Source organism: Halichoerus grypus, chromosome 1 (genome assembly GCF_964656455.1).
Source record: "Halichoerus grypus chromosome 1, mHalGry1.hap1.1, whole genome shotgun sequence".
NCBI classification, from domain to species: domain Eukaryota; kingdom Metazoa; phylum Chordata; class Mammalia; order Carnivora; family Phocidae; genus Halichoerus; species Halichoerus grypus.
Window position 1 is genome coordinate 66,006,197 of NC_135712.1, and position 23,499 is coordinate 66,029,695.

Below are 23,499 nucleotides of genomic sequence, written 5' to 3' on the forward strand. Positions count from 1 at the left end.
AAGCTTGTTTATAAATAGCATAGTAAATAAAATCGATTATCTTAAAATTAAATAAAAAACGCATCCCAAATTCAATTTGTTAAAACTTTTCTTTATGAAGAAATTTTAAGGCATTCAAAGCTCAAAGATACCATTATTTAATAAAAAGTACAATCTTTACTTATAATAAATACTTAGGTATTTATTATGAACTAAGCACAGTGCTAAATGCTTTTATATACATCATCTTATTTAATCCTCACAATCGGAGTATGAGGTAGAGCCTGTAATCATCTCACTTTACAGATAAGAAAAATAAAGCTTGAAGAAGAAACTTATCATAGTTCCACCAGCATATGGTGGAATCAGTATTCAAATCCAGATCAGTCTGACTCCAAAGTCTATGGTTTTAACTACAATGTTAATTATATTCTCTCCCATGTAAAATGGTAAAAAACACAAAATGTATTCCCAAATGACATACTTCTAACTCACTTATTTTTAGCTATTATTCTTCACCACTGGCACCACTGTCCTTTATACTGAAGACCTGGATATAATACAAGCATTGAAATGTCATCCCTTTAGGTAAAATATAAATCATTAAAATACAAGTTTTCTGAAAATATTTCAAAGAAAGCCCACCACAACTCCTGGTGTCACTCCTAGCACATAATAGACATACAACTTTCCAAGAGAGTGGATAGTTATCTCACTCTTTCCAATGGCTGCATTATGCTATGCTTCTTTTGTAAGAGTGCATCAAAATATATTTAAACCAAATGGGTGTTCAAAATGGGTGTTCCAATTTGTATTTCCACTAACAACATATGAGGGTGTTCATTTTGCTATGCCTTCACTAATACATTCTGTTATCTTTTATATTTCTGCTAGATGAAAAATGGTATCATCTAGTTTTAATTTGTATTGCTTTGATTATGAGACAAATTAGGCACATTTCATGTTCACTGGCCATTTCTTCTTTCATATATTTTCTATCCATATCCTTCAACAATTTTTATATTGGTTTATTCTTGTGTAGAAGCTTTCAGCTTTTCTTTTCTTTTTTTTTGTAAAGATTTTATCCATTTATTTGATAGAGACACAGTGAGAGAGAGAACACAAGCAGGGGGAGTGGGAGAAGGAGAAGCAGGCCTCCCGCTGAGCAGGGAGCCTGACGCGGGACTCGATCCCAGGACCCCGGGATCATGACCCGAGCCGAAGGCAGATGCTTAACGACTGAGCCACCCAGGCACCCGCTTTCAGCTTTTCATACGTGGATATGAACCCTTTACCTTTTATATTGGCTGTAAACAATTTCTTATTGTCATTTATTAAGTTTGATTATAGTGTTTCTACCACAGTTTTACAATTTTCATGTACTCAAGTATAACAATCTTTTACTCTACGACATCTACCTTGGTGACATTCTTAGAAAGGTCCTCCCTACCCTAAAAGCTAAAATATAGTCTTTTAATTTTTTCTGGTATTTTTATGGTTTGTTTAGTGCTATCTTCATTCATTTACATCTTTATATTTTCTTTTTTTGTTTGTTTGTTTTTACACACACATTTATTTGTGAATGATGTAAGATAGAAACCTAACTATATTTTTTAAGTTAGACGAGGTTATAGATTTATAGAAAAGAACAAATGCATACAGCTATCATAAATTTCTGAAGTAATATGTCATGAATAGATATAAACAAAGCAATCTGAAATGTCACTTGGGTACATTTTTAACTCTATTTATTTCATTAATCTGATTTTTTTTTAAAATTCCTGGGTTAGTACAACCTGGTTCATTTTAATACAAGTTTGGTGAAAATTCACACCAGTAAGTTTCGAGACAATAAAATTCATACCATCCTTGGTTGCTGCCTTATCTCTGATTCACTGCCATATTCCCAGAGGCTAGACCAGTGCCTTAACCGATACCTGGTAGGTACTTAATAAATATATGTTGAAACAAGGAAGAAAAGCACAAACTTCGGGCATTTTAAAACTCAATTTCTTGACTACCTGCTTTCTTCTTTATTACAATATGGAAACCTCAGATTTCTAATTGGAAGTCTTTTTTAAATAAAATAGGCTTAAAGCACTATTGTTGCCCTCTGGTTAACATAAAAAAACACCCTCGAAACATTATCATCATCACCAAACACGTGTGTAGGGCACTATGTTAGATGCATCGGCACAAGAATTTTATATGGGACAGAGTCCCTGTTGTTCATGTTCTGGTTGGGAAAGAAAAAGTATACACACATATATATACATACATGTAAAATAAAATACTTTAAGTGCCAAATAAATGACACAGATGATAAGAACACAGACCACAGAATCAGAGGAGTGGGCTTCTCTGAACCAGTTTTCTTATCTGTAAAGGAAACAAAATAGCAATTCCTACTTTCTAGAATAATTCAAGATTTAGAAAAGAAAGCAGAAACCAAGGATGGTTCTAAAACGTTGCAGGACAACAGAGTTATACGTCAATAATGATAACCATTTGGAGAGATTTTACTATGTGCTGTGAATTATTTTAAATCCTTTTGTGTATTAATTCAATTAATCCTCTCAACAACTCTAAGGAATAAGCACTATTATTTTCCCCCCAATTTTAACGATGAGCATTCTTTAGCTTGCATGAAGCCACACTGTAAAGTACGAAGCTGGGGTTGAAATACAAAAATTCTGGCTCCAGAACCTGAGCACTTAACTACCACACTAAACAGTCTTAATACTCCTTAAAAAAGTAGAATTTAGACAAGCAGATAGATTAAGGGAGACATATTCATGTACTTGCCTAAAACAATAAACCGACAAATTTGGCTAAGAAAGCATGGGAGTAGAGTTGGATTACATACTTACCCTGAAAAACAACCACCCATTACGACAACCATCTGTAAACTTTCTGTTGGATACTTCTCCTCTAATACAACACTTCCCTCATCTTTACCATGAAACTCATGAACTTTTGACAGAAAAAAAAAAAGACAATTATTTTTCAATTATTACCCTGTTGCCACAGCAGGAACTCGGGCCTTGATCCTTGGGAATTTCGTCTTCCTGCCCGTGCCGTTACTGCTTCCAAGGATCACTGTGAAGGAAAATAAATAAAAGAAGGCTACCTAATGCAATCTGGTTGCAACTGATCCGAAACACCGTAATTCCTAACTCCGAATCTTTTTTCCCCCTTCCTCGCCGTCCCCTGTCCCGTTCCTAACACCACCGGGAACTTCCTCTGGAAAAAATCAGAAAGCGATTGCCGAGGTAACGGCGTCGCCTCCTGTGAGGTCCAAGGTCCGAGGCTCTGAGGCCGCGGGATCCTTCGCTCCGGATTCTAGACCCAGATTCGGCGGTACGAGGCCTTGGGCAAGACACCGGGCCTTGTGCCCCGCTCCCGCCCCTCCCCGGGCCTCAGTTTCCACTACAGATCTCCACAGAAAGGGCGCCGGTTCTCCCGTTAGGAGCTCCTACGAGCCGAGGCGCTTGGCCCAGAAACCCTGTGGCCCTAGCTTCCCGGCACCCCGAGATTCTCTCCCTCCCCAGTCGCCACCTCAGGTGGGTTACCTCATCCTCTCCGCGTTCTCCTTCAGGGGACCCTGCTCCCACCAAGCACCTCAGCTGCGCGGCCTTCCCGGGGCGGCGTGCGTCGCAACGCGGGAAGGGGCCTGGAGGTGGGACCAGGCGCCTCAGAGCCAAGGGGCGGGGCGCCCCTCTCCAGGCAGCCAATCAGCACGCGAGAGGCGCCCGGCGGGGCCACGCGCATCAGGCGCGGGGCGGAGTCTGCTGGCTGCCCGGGCCGCAGCAAGTGCAGCTGCTTCAAGATGAGGTGGCAGATGGGAGTGAGCGCAGGTGGCCAAGGCAAAGTCACAGCCGGAGAATAATGATGAATGGAGCAGCGGGACCCTCGCACATGGACCGTCGCGAGCGGGTTCTCAAGTTAGGCGAGAGTTTCGAGAAGCATCCGCGCTGCGCCTTCCACACTGTACGATGTGAGTGAGAACGATCCCCGGGAGAAAGGGGGAGCTCCGGATATGGGGGTGTGGAGGCACAAACCTCTCAGTTGTGTTCCCACAAACCCCCTTACTCTGCTGGAGAATGGGGTGCCCAGCGCTATCCATTGCCCTGCCTGGAGTCCCGGGGGTTTCGTGGAAGGAGCCGGAGTTGAGCAGGTGGGGGTAAACCCTGGGCAGAGAGATTCAAGTGAGCAGAAAGGGAAACTTTGTGGAGGAGATATACAGGGGTGACTGTGGAGACAGACATAACTGGTAGATGATGCAGAGATGGATAGGAAAATAGTAAGGTGACAGATGGAAGGGTGCAAAGGACGGAATTATTACGCAGGGGAAAGGGAACGCCTTGAGGCTGGTAGGGAAATATTCCCTCTTTTCTTCACTTTTTCTGTCTCTGTCTGATGAGAGTTCTTATTTAGTGTGTTCCTGAGTAGATATTCTGAACTATTCCAATAATTCTATCTCTTTTGGACCCCTGATTTCGTTCAGACAGTTATCAAATACTGATTATCAAAGTACTGGAGGGTGTGTGATTTATTTTTTTAGAAAGATATTTACTTCCCTTTGATTTCTCCCTTCCCTTTGATTGTCCTCTGGAACTAGTTTTGATAAATTTGCCCTCTGTTATGTTGGTGAGGTAGAAAAGGAGCTCTTTTACTTTAATGTTGGATGGTATAGATTCCAGGAAGGAAAATATAGCATATTATGATTTGGTATGTAAAACATTTCATTCTTTGCATAGTAACCCTCAGAATTATAGAGCGGAAAGGAAACTAAGATCTTTGAATCATAACCTCTTATTTCTCTGTGGCAAAATTGTAAAGTAGGTATTTTTTCACTTCCTTTCCCCTGCCCTGTTCTTCCTTAGTGTCTCATCATTCTACCTTTCTCAGTCATCCTGTCCTTAGACTGTCCAGGGATCTTCATGGTTTTTATTCTGAACTTTTCCATGCTTCAGTCAAAATACCCAATTAAAACTCAACATTCTCCAAAAGTTTAATTAAATTGTAGACGATCTAATTATAGTAACTCGGGGTAAAAGTATAAAGACCAATAGGTTTAACTCTCCAAGGATATATTTGCATTTTATAAAAGGGTTTTGTTAAGCAAAATTAACATCCAGTTGGTAGAATAAACAGGGGAGATATTTGTCAACAGAAGATCTTCAACAGGGTCCTTTGTTTTGTTTTGTTTTGTTTTTTTCCACGACCCTGAGATCAAGACCCGAGCTGAGATCAAGAGTCGGCCACCTAACTGACTGAGCCACTCAGGTGCCCCCGTCCTTTGCCCTTTGTTTTTTCTGCTTTGCCATACTCTGTCGTCCAACATTAACCACAGTGAGACCTTAGTGCTGGCTATGCAGTTTCTCTCCAGTCCCATTTTCCAAAAGTATGATATAGCTTTTACCTGGTTTCTCCATGCCTTTCTCGCAAATAGTCTTTCCTCTCTCCTCTTCTTTTTCAGATTTGCAGTAGCCTTTTAATAATTTTCAAACCATAAGGTTTAAGATTATAAAAATGTGCTCATTTGATTGTTATATTTTCATGTAACTTGGGCATTTATTCTCTTTTAAGGGCATGAACCCCAAATGAAGAGAATATAAAATAGCCTTTGAAAAGCTCTTTGCAGGTGCTTCAAAGCTTTTCATTCATAAACGTTCTCAATATGCTGGAATTGTGCCTTTAGAGCTCAAGAATCAGGTGATCTAGCAACAAGAATGAAAAAAACAACAAAAATAAAAAAAACAACCATAGGAATAACAATCACAAAAAACCCAGATACTTGAATACACTCTTAGTGCTGTGGAAGACATAAGAAAGGTTTTTAGCCTCAGTTTTATTCTTGTTGAAGCAGGCAGAATCTTTCTAGATTTATTTGAATAAAACCAATCATTATCCTTGAGGATAGGTTCACTTACCATATGATCCTCACTCTTAAGGACTCAGAGTAAGGGATGGAAACTATAAAACAGGAATTCTTAATCTCAGGAAATAAACTGAGGGTTGCTGGAGTGGTGGGGGGTGGGAGGGATAGAGTGGCTGGGTGATAGACACTGGGGAGGCTATGTGCTCTCGTGAGCACTGTGAATTGTGTAAGACTGTTGAATCACAGACCTGTACCTCTGAAACACATAATACATTATATGTTAAAAAAAAAAAGAAGAAGATAGTAGGAAGGGAAAAATGAAGGCGGGAAATCGGAGGGGGAGATGAACCATGAGAGACTAATGGACTCTGAGAAACAAACTGAGGGTTCTAGAGGGGAGGGGGAGGGGGCGGTGGGTTAGCTTGGTGATGGGTATTAAAGAGGGCATGTATTGAATGGAGCACTGGGTGTTATACGCAAACAATGAATTATGGAACACTACATCAAAAGCTAATGATGTAATGTATGGTGATTAACATAACATAGTAATAAAAAAATTGAAAAAAAATTTAAAAAATAAAATGAAGTGAGTTTTATAAACTTTAAATAAATAAATAAATAAATAAATAATAAAAAACTATTAAAGAAAACAAAAAACAGGAAATCTTACTTTCATTCAGGTGGACCTAATATATAACAAACACTCAATTGAGTCCGTATAATCTGGGAGAAAGTAATATTCTATGTTTATGTACAGGGATAATTATGCCTGTCTAATATGCTGAGGCTTTGGACAAAACTGGATGTGAATTCTGGCCTCCACCACCTATGTATGTAATGTAACTTTTGGAACATTCTCTAAACTCTCAGCCTCAGTAAATGGTAATAATATCTACACTTCAGAGATTTTTAAGGATTAAATAAGATTGCATAAACAACCTAGCACAGTATTTGGTGCATGGTAGAGAATAAATAGTAGTCACTATTATTCTTGAAGGGTTATATTCATGTGTGTATGAGGAGTGCCGAGGAATGTAATTAACGTAGACTTTCAAAAGCATTTATCAGGGCTTAGCAATAAAACCTATCAAAAATAAAGTCTGGCATGTGGTAGGGAAGATATGGGATGTTCTATAAATGATAAGCTAAATGTTTAGGAGCAGATACTTCACTGGGTGGAAGAGTTTGAGTAACAGGACGTGCTAGAATAAATTTTGAATTTGGGCTAGTACTAATTTTAGAATGTATGGCTAGATAAGGAACTAGACATTGAAATTCCCAAGTTTGTAAATGACACTACTTTTTGCTGACACTAAATGATGAACTCATGGGCAGTGACTACAGGAAGATTGTCTGAGCCTTCAAGTGGAGCCACTCCCCAAAAAGTGGTTGTTAAGCTTTGGTGTGAGCAAACATTAGAAGGTACGCTAATGAAAATGGGATTAAAATTATATTTACAATGAATGTTCTCTGATCACTGTGGTATATTGGAAAGGGTATGGGTTTTGGAGTTAGTTGAATTAGTTCATATCCCAGGAAGTAAATTTATGACAGTAACTGTGATTCTGTTATGAAGATATAGACATTATGTGACACTACAGCTGAAATAGTCAGAAAAATGATCAGCATTGACTGAAAAAGCATTAAGTGCAAAGTAGGAAATGTTTTTCTACTCTATGTATAATATAAGTAATTGTACTGTAAAGAAAAAAATAACATAGGGGCACCTGGGTGTCTCAGTTGGTTAAGCGTTGGACTCTTGATTTCGGCTCAGGTCATGATCATGAGATCAAGCCCTGCCCCTGCATCAGGCAGTCTGCTGGAGATTTTCTTTCTCTCCCTCTGCCCCTCCCACTGCACCCTCTCCCTCTCTCTCTCTCTCTAAAATAGATAAATAAATCTTTGGGGAAAAAAAAGAAGAAATAACATAGATGAAGGAAATCTACAGAGAATAAATAAATGGTAAAATTGGTGGTGAGTTTTCTAAACCAAGGAGAACTGAAAGAAAGAAACTATGTAGTCTGGAATTATAGCAACTTCGAAAATATATTTGACATTTGGAAGCATATGGAAAACATGATATTACTCAACAAATTCTATAATTCTAGGTCTTTGTTCCCTTGAAACTCAAAAGTTGTATACTTAAAAAAATTTGTTGCTTGAAGGCAAATAAAAGAATATTAATATAACAAGTAATAAAAAGTAGAATTTATTCTAACAGCAAAATAATTAGAAGCGTAAATAGGTTCAGAATAGTTTTGATTTATTGATTATAAATTCATGCTTATCATTAAGTAAAGCTACAAATATTTTGAGTACATTTCTGTCTCTTATAGTTGTCCCATAGATATCTAGGCTTCAGGGACTTGTGAATCTCTTGAAATAATACAGTACTTGATATGTATGTTGATACATTCATTTTTTCTGTGGAGAGGATCTTTAGCTGTTCTATAATTTTCATCAGATTCCCATAGGGACTTATGACTATTCTTCATCTCCTAACAACCCCCCCCCATACATGCAAAAGTTAAGAACTGAATATAAGGCAAAAGGCTGTATGTTTTGAGTGGATGGAGTATGTGGCTTGAGTTCCTGACTTGACTTTTTACTGGTTTCACTACTTTAGAGAAGTTCCTTATTGGTAAAATGTGGGTGAGAATCTTCAAAGAGTTGTTGTGAAGATCAAAAGTGATGATATATTATAAAAGAAAAAGAATCAGTATTTAAACACTAATACAGAGGTTAAAAATTAACAGCCTATTGGCTGAGTTTGACGTTAGAGATGCTTTGTTTGACCCACACAGTTGTTGTTTTAACATAAATTAGTTGTAGGGGCGCCTGGGTGGCTCAGTCGTTGAGCGTCTGTCTGCCTTTGGCTCGGGTCATGATCCCGGGGTCCTCGGATCGAGCTCTGCATCAGGCTCCATGCTCCACGGGAAGCCTGCTTCTCCCTCTCCCACTCCATGCTTGTGTTCCGTCTTTTGCTGTGTCTCTCTCTGTCAAATAAATAAATTAAATAATAATTTTAAAAAATCTTTAAAAAATAAATTAGTTGTAAATATGTAAATGTCAAGATCTTTTATACAGAAATCTGGATTACCAACTTCTCTTTCAAAAATCAGAAGATAACCTGGCCACACCAAATCCATATTCCTCTTGGCAGCAGTTGGTTGTCTTCTTGAGATTGGGCTTATTCACTATGATTCCCCGATGGTCTGCTTCACTGCCTTGGGTTACCTTTCTAGCCTCTTCTCTAAAGCATTATTTAGCTGTAGTTAAATGACAGTCGTATCTCCCAGTATTGTCCTTTGTGTCACTGTCAGAAAAATATGGGAGATCAGACAACCATGATTTTACTCTAGGATGTCATTTCTGTTTTACCTATTTATCATAGAGAATTCTTTAATTCTCTATGTCAAATATTCTCTGTCAAATATTAAGTTATGGGTGCCCTCTCTGAGAACAGAAATGTACTAGTGAAAAGTACAAAAGAAATATGGCAGTATCTACCCTAAAGAAACGAGAGTCTTAAAGTACAGATGAATCTGATCCTCAGGAAACAATTAGAAAACAAGCCTTTTGCACATAATTTAGCTGACATAAGTTTATACTTAAAATAAGTTTGGGGGTAATTCAGAGAAGGATAAACATATGATCCAGAGTCAATTACAAAGATCTCATATGTGCCCATTATATTAAAGGCATTATGCTAGGAGCCATAATTCAGGAGGAATTAAAGTATGAGGCATTATGATTTAAAAAATTACAGTCCAAAAGGGCATGTACAGGAAGAGGTAAATAATGCCACGTCATTTATGTTAGGTTTTGATGAACGGTATGATAAATGCTACAGAAGTGGACCCCCCCGCCCCCCAAAAAAAAGAGATTTTGAAAAGTAAGGAAAGGGCTCCACCCAGCGACTACTTTAGGGAAGAGGAGACTTTGAAATAGGATCCACATTCTAAGAGCAAAAATACAGAGAAAAGCAGTTGGATGGGCAAGCTGTAGGTACTTTGATAGTTTAGCTTTTTGTTGATTGAAAACTAGTTTGTCCTCGCAATAATAGAAAGAGATGGCTCTGAAAGATATGGAAAAAGACATAGTGATTAGATGTGGGTGATAAAGAAGATTGAGGAATATTTACAGGAATACTTACATTGGTGTGCAGAACTTTGAAGGATAGTTAAAATTAGAAAGTTGCGTACACTTTAAGATAAACAAAAGCTGTTACTGTGGGTACCCCCATAGGTCATGATGATAAATTACTTACATTAAAATATTTTAAGTGGTATTTACTTCATTTATTCTGTATACATCCTTATAAAATGAACTTTTCACTTTAGGGCTTCAAATGATATTTACTAGCTCAAATTGAACTTAGCTTCTTCTCCATCAATTTAGATATCAGTAAGACTGATATCAGGGACATCTGGGTGGCTCAGATGGTTAAGTGTCTGCCTTCGGCTCAGGTCACTTCCCACTCAGTGGGAAGTCTGCTTCTCTCTCTCTCTGCCCTCCCCCGGCTTGTATGTGCACTCTCTCTCTCTCAAGTAAATAAAATCTTAAAAAAAATAAGACTGATATCAAAAGTTGTTGGTTAACCTCTTATCTTTTTAGTCTGCTAAATTTGTGGTTCCTTATTCTAGCTTTAGCAAATATTAATTGCATGATCTTGGGCAAGGGACTTAATTTCTTCCACCATCATTTGCCTTATCTGTAAGATAGGGATATTCACTACTTTAAGAATTTTTGTGAGTCTTTGAGATAAAAGTAATTAGGAAAAATTTTAAAATAATTATATAAGTAATAGCTGTTATTATTATTTTACTTTTGTATCTTGGATACAAAAAGTAAAATATTATTTTTTGTATTCTCTTGGATTTTCCCGTCTTCTGCTTTCTACTTTCTCTTTATTTCTGTGATACTCAAGGCTCAATTCTGATGTTTTCTTCAATATTGTTGTCTTTTAATCAATTGATATTAATTAACACTTATTTCTCTAGAACTTCTTTCAAGCATCTAAAACTTAACACCTAAATTATTTTTTATCTTTCTCATTACCTTACTGATACTAACAAACTCCCCAGTTTATTTTGTCTTTATCCTCAGTGGTACTACCTAAGGATACACCGTAAATCAAATTCTTTCACATTTTTCATATTGCTTATGTTATTTTTTTAATCTGTTTCTTCAAATCTAGAACTAAGCATTAAGGTTTTAAGAGATACTGCATGTATTCAGTTTTGAATTAAAGCAACATAAAGAATAAATCATATTATAAAGAATACTTAGTGTGAATTGTTTATATTCATATGTGCTTAAGGAACTTAAGAATGGATTTCATAAAAAAAAAGAATGGATTTCATTTCTTTTCTTAGAGTCATTATAAGAATTTTTTTTTTTTTTTAAGATTTTATTTATTTATTTGACAGAGAGAGAGACAGCGAGAGAGGGAACACAAGCAGGGGGAGTGGGAGAGGGAGAAGCAGGCTTCCCGCTGAGCAGGGAGCCCGATGTAGGGCTTGATCCCAGGTCCTTGGGATCATGACCTGAGCCGAAGGCAGACACTTAACCGACTGAGCCACCCAGGTGCCCCTAGTCATTATAAGAATTAAATACGAAGTGTTAAGCAAGATGCCTGGCAGGAAGTAAGTATTCCCTAAGTGTTAGCCATTATAATTATCACTGGGAAGCAGGGCCAGCTTTTTTTTTTTTTTTTTTTTTTTAAGATTTTATTTATTTATTTGAGAGAGAGAGAATGAGAGAGAACACATGAGAGGGGATAGGGTCAGAGGGCAAAGCAGACTCCCCGCCGAGCAGGGAGCCCGATGCGGGACTCGATCCCGGGACTCCAGGATCATGACCTGAGCCGAAGGCAGTCGCCCAACCAACTGAGCCACCCAGGCGCCCTGGGGCCAGCTTTTGTATATCGACAGAAGATGATTTGATGAGCACTGGAAGATTCTCTTTTCCCAAGATCTACCTATTATAGTTCCCTAAATTCTAATAAATGTTCAGTACTTCGGATTTAGACTTTTTGTATTTGGCTTCCCTGTTAATATAAAGATCAGTCTCTTGGGGTAGGGATAATTGGGAGAGGCCTTTCAGGGATTGATAATGTTCTATTTCTTGGTCTGGTTGCTGATTACGTATGTGTCACTTTGTGAAAATTCGTCAAGCTTATGATTCATGTTCTAGTTTGCATGTATGCTATATTTTAATAAAGAGTTAACCTGGAAAAAATATACATTACCCGAGGAATTCTATATCAGAATTATCAGTCATTGATATGAATTGATGTGAATTTTTTAAAATTTTTTATTAACATATAATGTATTATTTGTTTTAGGGGTACAGGTCTGTGATTCATCAGTCTTACACAATTCAGTGATGTGAATTATTTTTAAGTGGCTTTCATATCTTAGAGGTTTTTAAGCTTGTTCAGCATGTGAAATATCTGAGCACCCTAAATTCCTTCTGGGTAATATATTTTAATAACATTTAAATTATGATTTAACTCAAAATTAAAACCTATTTTAAGTTCTTCTGAAGTTGCAGATTTGGTTAAATTTACATATCCTTTAATGGTAGGATTCATGAAAAACTCAAACTATTAAACTCAATGATTGCTGTTTCTTAAGTTTTCCCATGAATATGTATTTGCCATGTATTCATTAATTATGTATTCTGCTAGGACAGCCAGCAAGTGATAGTAGACACCCAAGGTGTTTTTAGAAAAATTACAGGAAAGACTGAAAATTGAAAACATTCTACTAATTCCAGTTTTTAGCAAATTGTGAAAACACTGACATTATGTATTTTTTAGCAGTGGAACATTTTAGTCTAGTTTATCTTGACCTAAACAGGATTCGGAGGGAGCATGGTTTGAGGAATACTATTTTAGAGTTTAGTTGTTTCTTTTTTTCTCAGAATTATATATACAAAAATAAACTGGGTTGGATTTTATATGTAATATGAAGACTGTTCTAAACCATTTTAATTACTGGCTGTTGCAAAATGATTTACCACGCTGAAACATGCTCATATTTTTGATAATCCAGGTACCCGGCTATTGTTCCATTTTATAAAAATCCATATCTGTCTCTATTTTTAGATGATTTCAAGCCTGCTTCTATTGACACTTCCTGTGAAGGAGAGCTTGAAGTCGGCAAAGGTGAACAGGTGACAATAACTCTGCCAAATATAGAAGTGAGTATTTTTATGTATTTAGACTGAAAGTATCTTTTTGCAGGATTTCTACTAAATTTAAATGAAAATAATTACTCAATTTGTATAGTTATAGTTAAAGTAATTAACCAATACACCAAAGAAAAAACCTTATATTAAGCTATTTTAGGTAAAATAATCTGAAAATACTTTTTAAAAATACTTTGATCTATTTAATAAGTTTCAAGAACTATCATTTCAAATGATCTGTAACACTTACAGGTCTAAACATATGCTTATTAATTAGTATTATGAGCCAGATTTTGTACCCTGAACTAAGAATAATAGCATATTCCCGGCCTTCTAGTCCTAATCTGTTATAGCAGAAGGACACACAGATGTCTAATGCTATACATTAGAGCATGTACAAAATTCTGTGCAAGCACATTAGTGGAATCAAATACTCTGCCTGGTAGAATCTTTTTTTTTTTCCTACCTCTTTTTTTTTAAAATTTTTTTATTCTTATGTTAATCACCATACAATTACATCATTAGTTTTTGTTGTAGTGTTCCATGATGCATTGTTTGTGCATAACACCCAGTGCTCCATGCAGAACGTGCCCTCTTTAATACCTATCACCAGGCTAACCCATCCTCCCACCCCCCTCCCCTCTAGGACCCTCAGTTTGTTTTTCAGAGTCCATTGTCTCTCATGGTTTGTCTCCCCCTCCGATTTCTGCCCCTTCATTCTTCCCCTCCTGCTCTCTTCTTCTTTTTTTTCTTCTTAACATATATTGCATTATTTGTTTCAGAGGTACATATCTGTGATTCAACAGTCTCGCACAATTCACAGCGCTCACCATAGCACATACCCTCCCCAGTGTCTATCACCCAGCCACCCCATCCCTCCCACCCCATCCCCCACTCCAGCAACCCTCAGTTTGTTTCCTGAGATTAAGAATGCCTCATATCAGTGAGGTCATATGATACATGTCTTTCTCTGATTGACTTATTTTGCTCAACATAACACCCTCCAGTTCCATCCACGTCATTGCAAAAGGCAAGATCTCATTCCTTTTGATGGCTGCATAATATTCCATTGTATATATATACTACGTCTTCTTTATCCATTCATCTGTTGATGGACATCTTGGCTCTTTCCATAGTTTGGCTATTGTGGACATTGCTGCTATAAACATCGGGGTGCATGTACTCCTTCGGATCCCTACATTTGTATCTTTGGGGTAAATACCCAGGAGTGCAATTGCTGGATTGTAAGGCAGCTCTATTTTAAACTTTTTGAGGAACCTCCATACTGTTTCCCAGAGTGGCTGCACCAGCTTGCATTCCCACCAACAGTGTAGGAGGGTTCCCCTTTCTCCGTATCCCCGCCAACATCTGTCATTTCCTGACTTGTTAATTTTAGCCATTCTGACTGGTATGAGGTGGTATCTCATTGAGGTTTTGATTTGGATTTCCCTGATGCTGAGCGATGTTGAGCACTTTTTCATGTGTCTGTTGGCCATTTGGAAGTCTTCTTTGGAAAAATGTCTGTTCATATCTTCTGCCCATTTCTTGATTGGATTCTTTGTTGTTTGGGTGTTGAGTTTGATAAGTTCTTTATATATTTTGGATACTAGCCCTTTGTCTGATATGTCATTTGCAAATATCTTCTCCTATTCTGTCGGTTGTCTTTTGGTTTTGTTGACTGTTTCTTTTGCTGTGCAAAAGCTCCTTATCTTGATGAAGTCCCAATAGTTTATTTTTGCCCTTGCTTCCCTTGCCTTTGGTGATGTTTCTGGGAAGAAGTTGCTGTGGCTGAGGTTGAAGAGGTTGCTGCCTGTGTTCTCCTTTAGGATTTTGATGGACTCCTGTCTCACACTTAGGTCTTTCAACAATTTTGAGTCTATTTTTGTGTGTGGTGTAAGGAAATGGTCCAGTTTCATTCTTCTGCATGTGGCTGTCCAATTTTCCCAAAACCATTTGTTGAAGAGACTGTCTTTTTTCCATTGGACATTCTTTCCTGCTTTGTCAAAGATTAGTTGACCATAGAGTTGAGGGTCCATTTCTGGGCTCTCTATTCTGTTCCATTGATCTGTGTGTCTGTTTTTGTGCCAGTACCATCCTGTCTTGATGATGACAGCTTTGTAATAGAGCTGGAAGTCCAGAATTGTGATGCCGCCAGCTTTGCTTTTCTTTTTCAACATTCCTCTGGCTATTCGGGTCTTTTCTGGTTCCATACAAATTTTAGGATTATTTGTTCCATTTCTTTGAAAAAAGTGGATGGTATTTTGATGGGGAGTGCATTGAATGTGTAGATTGCTCTAGGTAGCATTGACATCTTCACAATATTTGTTCTTCCAATCCATGAGCATGGAACGTTTTTCCATTTCTTTGTGTCTTCCTCAATTTGTTTCATGAGTATTTTATAGTTTTCTGAGTACAGATCCTTTGCCTCTTTGGTTAGATTTATTCCTAGGTATCTTATGGTTTTGGGTGCAATTGTAAATGGAATCGACTCCTTAATTTCTCTTTCTTCTGTCTTGGTGGTGGTATATAGGAATGCCACTGATTTCTGTGCATTGATTTTCTATCCTGCCACTTTACTGAATTCCTGTATGAGTTCTAGCAGTTTTGGGGTGGAGTCTTTTGGGTTTTCCACATAAAGTATCATATCATCTGCAAAGAGTGAGAGTTTGACTTCTTCTTTGCCGATTCGGATGCCTTTTATTTCTTTTTGTTGTCTGATTGCTGTGGCTAGGACTTCTAATACTATGTTGAATAGCAGTGGTGATAGTGGACATCCCTGCCGCGTTCCTGACCTTAGGGGGAAAGCTCTCAGTTTTTCCCCATTGAGAATGATATTTGCTGTAGGTTTTTCATAGATGGCCTTTATGATATTGAGGTATGTACCCTCTATCCCTATACTCTGAAGAGTTTTGGTCAAGAAAGGATGCTGTACTTTGTCAAATGCTTTTTCTGCATCTATTGAGAGGATCATATGATTCTTGTTCTTTCTTTTGTTAATGTATTGTATCACGTTGATTGATTTGCGGATGTTGAACCAACCTTGCAGCCCAGGGATAAATCCCACTTGGTCGTGGTGAATAATCTTTTAATGTACTGTTGGATCCTATTGGCTAGTATTTTGGTGAGAATTTTTCCATCCATGTTCATCAAGGATATTGGTCTGTAATTCTCCTTTTTGATGGGGTCTTTTTCTGGTTTTGGGATCAAGGTAATGGTGGCCTCATAAAACGAGTTTGGAAGTTTTCCTTCCATTTCTATTTTTTGGAACAGTTTCGGAAGAATGGGTATTAATTCTTCTTGAAATGTTTCGTAGAATTCCCCTGGGAAGCCATCTGGCCCTGGGCTTTTGTTTGTTGGGAGATTTTTGATGACTGCTTCAATTTCCTTAGTGGTTATAGGTCTGTTCAGGTTTTCTATTTCTTCCTGGTTCAGTTTTGGTAGTTGATACATCTCTAGGAATGCATCCTTTTCTATCCATCCATTCTTTATCTAATTTGCTGGCATAGAGTTGCTCATAATATGTTCTTGTAATTGTTTGTATTTCTTTGGTGTTGGTTGTGATCTCTCCTCTTTCATTCATGATTTTGTTGATTTGGGTCATTTCTCTTTTCTTTTTGATAAGTCTGGCCAGGGATTTATCAGTCTTGTTAATTCTTTCAAAGAACCAGCTCCTGGTTTCGTTGATCTGTTCTACTGTTCTTTTGGTTTCTATTTCATTGATTTCTGCTCTGATCTTTATTATTTCTCTTCTCCTGCTGGGTTTAGGCTTTATTTGCTGTTCTTTCGCCAGCTCCTTTAGGTGTGGGGTTAGGTTGTGTACTTGAGACCTTTCTTGTTTCTTGAGAAAGGCTTGTATTGCTATATACTTTCCTCCTAGGACTGCCTTTGCTGCATCCCAAAGATTTTGAACAGTTGTGTTTTCATTATCATTGGTTTCCATGAATTTTTTTAATTCTTCTTTAATTTCCTGGTTGACCCATTCATTCTTTAGTAGGATGCTCTTTAGTCTCCATGCATTTGAGTTCTTTCTGACTTTCCTCTTGTGATTGAGTTCTAGTTTCAAAGTATTGTGGTCTGAAAATAGCAAGGGAATGATCCCAATCTTTTGGTACTGGTTGAGACCTTATTTATGACCTAGGATGTGATCTATTCTGGAGAATGGTCCACGGGCACTAGAAAAGAATGTGTATTCCATTTCTTTGGGATGGAATGTTCTGAATATGTCTGTGAAGTCCATTTGGTCCAGTATGTCATTTAAAGTCTTTATTTCCTTGTTGATCTTTTGCTTCGATGATCTGTCCATTTCAGTGAGGGGGTGTTAAAGTCCCCTACTATTATTGTATTATTGTCAATGTGTTTCTTTGCTTTTGTTATTAATTGCCTTATATAATTGGCTGCTCCCGTGTTAGGGGCATAGATATTTACAATTGTTAGATCTTCTTGTTGGATAGACCCTTTAAGTAGGATATAGTGTCCTTCCTCATCTCTTATTACAGTCTTTGGTTTAAAATCTAATTTGTCTGATGTAAGGATTGCCACCCCAGCTTTCTTTTGGTGTCCATTAGCATGGTAAATAGTTTTCCACCCCCTCACTTTCAATCTGGGGGTTTCTTTGGGTCTAAAATGAGTCTCTTGCAGACAGCATATCAATAGGTCTTGTTTTTTAATCCAATCTGATAGCCTGTGTCTTTTGATTGGGGCATTTAGCCCATTTACATTCAGGGTAACTATTGAAAGATATGAATTTAGTGCCATTGTATTGCCTGTAAGGTGACTGTTACTGTATATTGTCTGTGTTCCTTTCTGGTCTATGTTGCTTTTAGGCTCTCTCTTTGCTTAGAGGACCCCTTTCAAGATTTCCTGTAGGGCTGGTTTCATGTTTGCAAATTCCTTTAGTTTTTGTTTGTTCTGGAAGGTTTTTATCTCTCCTTCTATTTTCAATGACAGCCTAGCTGGATATAGTATTCTTGGCTGCATATTTTTCTCATTTAGTTCTCTGAATATATCATGCCAGTCCTTTCTGGCCTGCCAGGTCTCTGTGGTTAGGTCTGTTGCCAATCTAATGTTTCTACCATTGTAGGTTATATACCTCTTCTCCCGAGCTGCTTTCAGGATTTTCTCTTTGTCTCTGAGACTCATAAGTTTTACTATTAGATGTCAGGGTGTTGACCTATTTTTATTGATTTTGAGAGGGGTTCTCTTTGCTTCCTGGATTTTGATGCCTGTTTCCTTCCCCAAATTAGGGAAGTTCTCTGCTATAATTTGCTCCAATATACCTTCTGCCCCTCTCTCTCTTTCTTTTTCTTCTGGGATCCCAATTATTCTAATGTTGTTTCATCTTATGGTATCGCTTATCTCTCGAATTCTGCCCTCATGATCCAGTAGTTGTTTATCTCTCTTTTTCTCAGCTTCTTTATTTTCCATCATTTGGTCTCCTATATCACTGATTCTCTCTTCTGCCTCATTTATCCTAGCAGTTGGCACCCCCATTTTTGATTGCACCTCATTAATAGCCTTTTTGATTTCGACTTGGTTAGATTTTAGTTCTTTTATTTATCCAGAAAGGGTTTCTCTAATAGCTTCCATGCTTTTTCAAGCCCACCTAGTATCTTTAAAGTGATGATTCTGAACTCTAGATCCGACATCATACTAATGTCCGTATTGAGTAGGTCCCTGGCAGTTGGTACTACCTCTTGTTCTTTTTGTTGAAGTGATTTTTTCCGTCTTGTCATTTTGTCCAGAGGAGAATAGATTAATGAGAGAACAAAATGCTAACAGGGTAACAACGTCCCCAGAAAATATACTCTAAACAAATCAGAAAAGACCTGAAGCTGGGGGGAAAAGAAAAGGAAAGAAAGAAAAAAGAAAAAGAAAAAGATAAAAACAAACAAAAACAGAACAAAACAAAAAAAACCAGAATATGATCAAATGTGATCAGGCTGGTGCATAGATCAGTGCCACACACTAGATTTTGGGTGAATTTTGGTCTGTTAGAAGAAAGTGCCTCCCAAAATTTTAAAGAAAGAAAAACTTATATATGTACAAAAATAAGGGTGGATATGATGAAGGGATGGAATATGACTGTAAAGATGAAAATTATAAAAAATTTTATAAAAGGAATTGATAAGTTGTTTGAAAAAAGAAAGAAGAGGATTTAAAAAAAAAAGGGAGAGAATGTGATCAGGCAGGAGAGTAGATCAAAACCACACACTAGAGATTTAGGGTATATTTTGATCTGTTAGAAGAAACTATCTCAAAATTTTAAAGAGAGAACAACTTATATATATATATGCCAAAAATAAGGGTAACTACTACGAAGGGATAGAATATGACTCTAAAAATGAAAAATAAAAATGTTTTTTAAAAAAGGGATTGATAAGATGTTGGTTGAAAAAGGGAAAAAGAAAAATTCAAAAAAAAAAAAGACAGTTAAAAAAAAAAATAGGGGCTCCTGGGTGGCTCAGTCATTAAGGGTCTGCCTTTGGCTCAGGTCATGATCCCAGAGTCCTGGGATTGAGCCCCGCATCAGGCTCCCTGCTCAGCGGGAAGCCTGCTTCTCCCTCTCCCACTCCCCCCGCTTGTGTTCCCTCTCTCGCTGTGTCTGTCTCTGTCAAATAAATAAATAAAATCTTAAAAAAAAAAATTAACTTTGAAAGACTAAAGAATCATGGTAAAAAAGCCATGGATTCTATGTGCATTATTCCTCTAGCACTGGAGTTCTGCCGTTCTCATTGATGGGTAAACCTGGTCTTGGCTGGCTGTTCTCGCTGATCTTCTGGGGGCGGGGCCTGTTGCCGTGGTTCCCAAAATGTCTTTGCTGGAGGCGGAATTGCCCCGCCCTTGCCCAGTCCGGGCTAAGTAATCTGCTTGGGTTTGCTTTCAGGAGCTTTTGTTCCAAGCTTTCTGTACAGCTTTGGAGGCCGAGAGTGAAAATGGTGGCCTCCCAATCTCAGCCCTGGAGGAGCCGAGAACTCAGGGTCCCGCTCCTCAGTGAGCCCCCAGAGAAAAGCAGTCAATCACTCCCATCTCCCCGGTCTCCGGCCACACTCCATGCTCACCTGGCCTGTGACCACGTGTTTCTATCTCTGGCACCCGACTCGGTGTGGAGTCTCCAAACCCAGCAAATCCCTGCAGTGTGCTCCCGAGCTGCTCCTCCCGGGGGAGTTAGGGGAGTCTCCCCAGATCTGCCACTTGTTGGGTCCCTGCTGGAGGAGCAGTGGCCTGACTGTGCTGCGGATCATGGTTTATGGCAACCCCGAGCTGAGAGCCCGCGCCTCGGCTCCGTCTCTGCAGCCGGCTTCCCTGCTCCGATACCTGGGAGCTCTGCCGCACTCAGGCACCCCTGGTCTTTCTGTGACCCTGAGGGTCCTGAGACCACACTGTCCCACGAGGGTTCCACCCCCCGCTTAGCCACTGGAGCAACATCCCTCAGCGGAGCTGACTTCTAAAAGTTCCGATTTTGTGCTCTGAGGCTCTATCACTTGCCAGAAGCGGCCAACGGAGGCCCCCTCCCCCGCCGTCTATCCTCCCGAATATCGTCTCGGATTCACTTCTCCGCACATTCTACCTTCCAGAAAGTGGTCGCTTTTCTGTTCAGAGAGTTGTTGTTATCCTTTTCTTTGATCTCCTGTTGAGTTCGTAGGTGTTCAGAATGGTTTGATCCCTATCCAGCTGAATTCCTGAGACCAGAGGAAATTTAGGTCTCCTACTCCTCCGCCATCTTGCTCCGCCTCGCCGCCTGGTAGAATCTTGAAAGGCTTCACAAGGCAGATGCTATTTGAGCTGAGCCTTAAAGGACAAGTAGCATTTCATCAGGCAGAAAGGGAGTAGATTATTCTAGGCAAAAGAAACAGTATATAAAAGGCTCTAATAGAGAAAAACAAGAAGTTTGTGGAATAAATGAATTAATATAGTAGATAAATAACAGAATTATGAAAAATGATTGATAGTAGAGTCTGGAAAGGTAGATTGGGATCAGACTGTGAAAAATATATTATCTTCTAATGTAGAATTTCGACTTTATTCCATAGGTATTAGAGTACCATTAGAGGTTTTTAAGCAGAGTAGTAACATGATCAGATTTGTGCTTTTAGAGTGATTTTAGCAATAGTTTGGGGAATGGGTTAGAAAAGAGGCTAGGTCAGGGAGGCTTTAACCAAAGTTTTGTCCATTTAAAAAATTTCTAGGTGATTCCAAGTAACACTGTCAAATACTATTTACATAAATAGACAAATTACTTGTTGCTCTAGTTTTCTCAGTTTTTGAGTTAGAAATTTCTTTGCATTCAGCTTGTTTCTTTTTTTTCTTTTATGCTGACTTGATCTATTCTCAGAGAACACAAAGACTGTAACTTTATATTTTAACATACAGAGAAAGCACTGGACTGAGATTTTTTTTCTTTGTTTTGTTTAATTTTTTTAACAGAAATGATTTTGTGCCAATTCATTGACATTCTCTTGTATGCCTTTATGAGATGATTTGTTGTGATTAGAGGTAGAGCAAGCAAGCTTTCTATCCTCTAGTCTTCTAGTCTTATTTTTATCAGTCCAACACTATTTATTGAGACCCCACTGTTATGTCAGACTGTATCAGTTGCTGCCTCTGAAAGTTTTCCTAAGGTTAATTAAATTTGTGGGGGAGACTTCTCATTTGCTCCCTTACAAACTGAAGGAAATGAACAACCAATTCAGTGTGAGACATGTGGATGAATAAACTTTTGTATTACTCTGTTATGAAAAGCTGGCATCTCTAAAATAGTTTGGAAATTTAGTACCCATAAGTCTAAGGCTTTTTTGCTTTATGATGTTTATTAAAGAAAAACCTAAACCATCCCCTTAATTCTAAAAGTTATTGAAAAGCCTTAAGTTGATAACAGGTACCACTAGCCTGCTTTCAGATTATAGGATTATTGATCAGTGATGATTGGTTTGCAAAAAAACTTTAGCTGGGTTCTTCTTTGCGATGTAGAATTTTCTTTTCTCAAATTAACAATCCTTCCATCCTCATTCCTTGCACGTTTTTCTATTAAGCATATGGGAATTCTTACATTTACTAATAAAACTTTCTCATTCACACATATCCTTTTTTAAGCAAGAGTTAAACCATCCACTATGTGTTTGGGTTTGATCTCAATTGAAATATCTCTTTAAGGAATGACAAGTATAGAAGGAAGTTTTCAAGCCTTCAAATTGTAAATTTCTAAAACAACAAAGAAATAATTTGGGAAGAAGTAACATCCCCCCCACCAGTCCACCAGAGATATATCCAAAAAGAATATGTCCAAATATTTGTGTGTATATGTGTGTATGAGAAAGAGAAACAGATAGACAGGTGGGCCATATATACATGTACCTTCTGTGTGGTAACTCCTATGCTAGGTAGCTATTGCGAATACAGCAGAAGACTAGACACGGTCAGTGTCCCGAAAAATATTACCATTTAATGAGGAAGATAGGAAATAACTGATTAAAATATAGAAATATAAGGACTGTCACAGAGGTATACACAGAATATTACAGAAGTGCAGAAGAGAACTCAGTGGAGAAAGAAGAGATGCCAGGGTATGCTGTCTTGAAGAAGAGTTGAAGTTACCCTGGTAAAGGAAAGAGAGAAGACATTTTAGGCAGAGAAAAGAAAAAGACATGGGCTAAGACAAGGCAACAAAAAAGTCTGTGACATTTGAAGAACTACATGTAAGCCACTGTGGCTAGATCAGAAGGAGTCCACTAGGGACATAGTGGGAGATGGAAAGGTATTTAGGAATCAATTTAAAAAGGGCTTAATTTGTAATGCAAAAGAATTTAAACTTTATCTTATAACCCTTTTAGACAGCTGAAATGAAAGAGAATTGTTAAAATTACCAGCTTTCTACAGCAAATATTTTTTTCTGCTGGCCATTCAGTCCTAGAACAATTGTGATTAACAATAGAAATTACATTCTCAAATACACTTTGTGGGTTTTCTTCCCTTAAGTAAAGAACTTCTTTAACAAGTAGGAGGTTTACATTTCTCCAAAGTTCTTAATTTTGTGGAAATGTAATGATTGTTAGTTTGAGGCATTTAGATTCTCTATTTTCTTTATGAACTTGCTTTCATCATCTGGGTAAAAATGACTAGAAGCTAGAAGTCATCCTATAAAATAGAACTTTAATTATACTATACTTTTTTTTATGTTATGTTAGTCACCATACAGTACATCATTAGTTTTTGATGTAGTGTTCCATGATTCATTGTTTGTGTATAACACCCAGTGCTCCATGCAATACGTGCCCTCCTTAATACCCATCACTGGGCTAACCCATCCCCCCACCCCCCTTATTATACTATACTTTTAAGAGTATTTTCAGTTTCTGGCAGTTCCTTCATAGGGTAGATTTTCTAATTTTCATTCTTCTGGATTTTCTTTGGTAGTACCAAGTAAAAGAACCTAATAAAAATGA

General features: G+C 37.9%; 2 protein-coding genes across 3 annotated transcripts in view; one reads left to right on the plus strand and one right to left on the minus strand.

Annotated features, from left to right (window-relative positions):
• The window catches only part of IQCB1 (IQ motif containing B1), a 54,234-nt gene extending 50,571 nt beyond the window's left edge, over positions 1-3,663 (minus strand). Inside the window, exons 1-2 of one of the 2 annotated variants that reach the window (XM_036093732.2) lie at positions 3,552-3,663; positions 2,997-3,078 (exon numbers count right to left, since the gene is read on the minus strand). The gene's annotated coding sequence lies outside the window, so the exon portion shown is untranslated. The other variant, XM_036093734.2, reaches the window with a different exon arrangement.
• A 103-nt stretch (positions 3,664-3,766) lies between these two features.
• The window catches only part of EAF2 (ELL associated factor 2), a 48,758-nt gene continuing 29,025 nt past the window's right edge, over positions 3,767-23,499 (plus strand). The window contains exons 1-2 of the mRNA XM_036093735.2: positions 3,767-3,976; positions 12,978-13,072. Coding sequence (XP_035949628.2) covers positions 3,868-3,976; positions 12,978-13,072 — 204 coding nt within the window. The 5' untranslated portion in view covers positions 3,767-3,867. The remainder of the gene's footprint in view (positions 3,977-12,977; positions 13,073-23,499) is intronic.